General features: G+C 56.4%; 1 protein-coding gene across 1 annotated transcript; it reads left to right on the top strand.

The window, feature by feature from the left end:
* The first annotated feature begins 1,179 nt into the window (after positions 1-1,179).
* On the top strand, positions 1,180-1,951 carry HRCT1 (histidine rich carboxyl terminus 1). The gene has a single exon (XM_004600410.2). It carries the CDS (start codon positions 1,235-1,237, stop codon positions 1,556-1,558), a length of 324 nt encoding a protein of 107 aa, XP_004600467.2. The 5' UTR covers positions 1,180-1,234; the 3' UTR covers positions 1,559-1,951.
* The last annotated feature ends 530 nt before the right edge of the window (positions 1,952-2,481 follow it).

Here is a 2,481-nt window from a genome sequence, read left to right as displayed (position 1 = left end):
TCATCCTGTGGCTCATAGATTTGCTCGAGCAGGCGCCAGTAACGACTTCATTCGTCCCATGAGGTGCTAGTGTAGCCCAATGGTGTCTGCTCGCTCCAGGAACATGAAGAGCCTCAAACCATTCATTCAGGGTCTTGACAAAGAAGTCTGACTATATCATAGGTGGGCGGCCACGAGTTATTTTGATGTCCCGTGGAATCCAGTTGGTAACAGCTCTAGTCCAGTGGTCATCTCCAAATCGCATTACATGTCCAGCCCATCTGATTTTCGATGCTTTGGCAGACGAAACAGTGTCCCTGATTCTTTTTTAAAATCTTTTTCTAAAGCAAAAATGTATTTATTTATTTATTTATTTTTAAATTTTATTGAATCACTGTGAGATAGTTACAAGCTTTCATGTTGGGTTACAATCACACAATGATCAAACACCCATTCCTCCACCAGTGCACACCTCCTACCACCAATGTCCCCAGTTTCCCGCCCACCATCCTCAACACACCCTTCCCCGCTCCCCCAACCACCACCACCACCACCAGCCTGCCTCATGGAAGTACAGGGCAGTGGGGGGAAGTAGCCCATCCTGACCCAAAGAGAAGCCTGGAGATTTCAGTCACAAAACCTATACAGGTTAATCTACTGAATTTTCAGCAGATTAATATCTCGATGAAGTCTGTCCCGAGACCTCATCAGGAACCTGGGGCACCACATGGAATTTGGCCAGGGACGTGGCTGCGATTTTGGATTGTGAGATCCAGCGGCTGTTGGGGCCTCTGTTCGCCCTTATTTTTAGAGGAGCCACATGGGACTCAGAGCAGTTAAGTGACATACAGCGTCACGGAGCTGGGGGTGATGTGGTTCTGGAGACGAGGTTCTTGGCACAGTCTCTGATAAAGATGGGTGCTGAGGCCCAGGGAGAGGACGGGGCAGGCCCAGGCTGGGGAGGACCTTGCCTTCTCTCACCCTCAGCCCCTGAGCTTGTTCCCCAGGGCCCTGTCTGGCAGCACCTCTGTCCCCACCCCACCTCCCCTGGGCCTCCCCAGTGTTAGCAGGAGCTTGGCTCTGCTCTTGGCCTGTGGGGCCAGCCCAAACAGGCTGCGCCCACATTCCCTGGCTGCCCTCCAGCCCACAGGCGCTGAGACAGCACAGTCCAGCGAGTGCGAGGACGGGGCAGAGGCCTCCTTGGGGGAGCAAGCAGCTGGGAGCCGCTGAGCGCTGGGGACTGTCCAGCTGCCGCATGCAGATGCCAGGTCTCCTGGGGAGCTTGGCCCTGGTGGGCTTGCTCGCAGGTGCGGTTATGGCTGTCCTGATGCTGCTGCTACTACTGGCTACCTGCCTTTCCCCTGGACAGCAGGACCTGGATGTGGAGAGGAATCCTGCTCCAAACGTCAGAAGGAACCGGGTCTGGAGGCCGTACCCCTTTCGCTCCCGGGTCCGTCTGGGGAGGTTTCATCATCCCCACCATCCTGGACACGTGTCTCCTATGCGCCATGTCGGTCTCAGCCACCACCACGTCCACCACCACCACGGTCGTCACCATGCTCACCGAGGCCATCACTGATGGGAGCCCCCGGTGGTCCTGGCATCACAGAAGGAATGAACCCCAGCATCCTCCTGGCCGCAAGGTGCCTCTCCTCGGTGAGTGCCGGAACCTGCGACCTGGGTCACACTCAGGCTTCATCTGCAAACTCTGCCCAGTGACCTCCAGAAGCAGAGGACTGAGGAGCCCCTGGGGTGACTGTGAATGTCAGATGGTGAGAGCAGGGGTGGTCCTTTGGAGGGGGACACCTCCTGGGGACTGCAGCTCCCTGTAGCCACCAGAAGTGACGGCAGCGGGGGAGTTGGGGGGCACACGCAAAGATGAACGAGCGTTTGGTGTTGCCTCTACCTCCTCTGTCCCTGGCCAGGCAGGGAGCAGGAAGGTGCCCAGCCCTTTTGTTTGCTGAAGGCCCACTCAATTTCTTGACACTCTAATGCCTGAAAATAAAAACCACTAAGAAACCAGTTGGTGAAGCGGCTGTTGATTGCAACTCAAGTAGGAGGAAGGAAGGGAGCTTCTGGCTGTGCCAGAGAGGCTATGAGTCTAGGAGTCCATTGCTGCCTGGAACTTGGGGACTGGCCGTGCAGCAGGGACAGATGAACTCTGCATAGCTGGTAGGTAAGGGGGAGGGGAGGGCCCAAGACATGAAGCCCTGTCCACAAGGGCTCTCTGAGTCCAGGGGGACTCTGGGACTGTGGGACTCAGAGGATTCAAACAGAGGAAAGGTGAGGTTCCCCCCAGGCGGCTCCCCCGACCCTCCCCCCTCAACAGGCTTTTCCTCCAGTGCTCTTATAGCCCATCCCAGCTGAGCTCTAAGACCTGCAGAAGCCCCTCTCCACGGGTTGGGTTGAAGTGGAGATTCCTTGGCAGATGGGTCAGTTGCATCCGTGACTCCTGTTTATATTTCCCATCTCCAGGCAGCCTGGGCGTGGTTCTGGTCTGGG

The sequence above is a fragment of the Sorex araneus genome, chromosome 1, assembly GCF_027595985.1.
Source record: "Sorex araneus isolate mSorAra2 chromosome 1, mSorAra2.pri, whole genome shotgun sequence".
In the NCBI taxonomy this organism is placed as follows: domain Eukaryota; kingdom Metazoa; phylum Chordata; class Mammalia; order Eulipotyphla; family Soricidae; genus Sorex; species Sorex araneus.
This window is presented reverse-complemented; position numbering and strand designations above follow the sequence as displayed.

Excerpts from the sequence above, each read along its gene's own strand:
- HRCT1 (XM_004600410.2), top strand. The coding sequence starts at position 1,235 with ATGCAGATGCCAGGTCTCCTGGGGAGCTTGGCCCTGGTGGGCTTGCTC.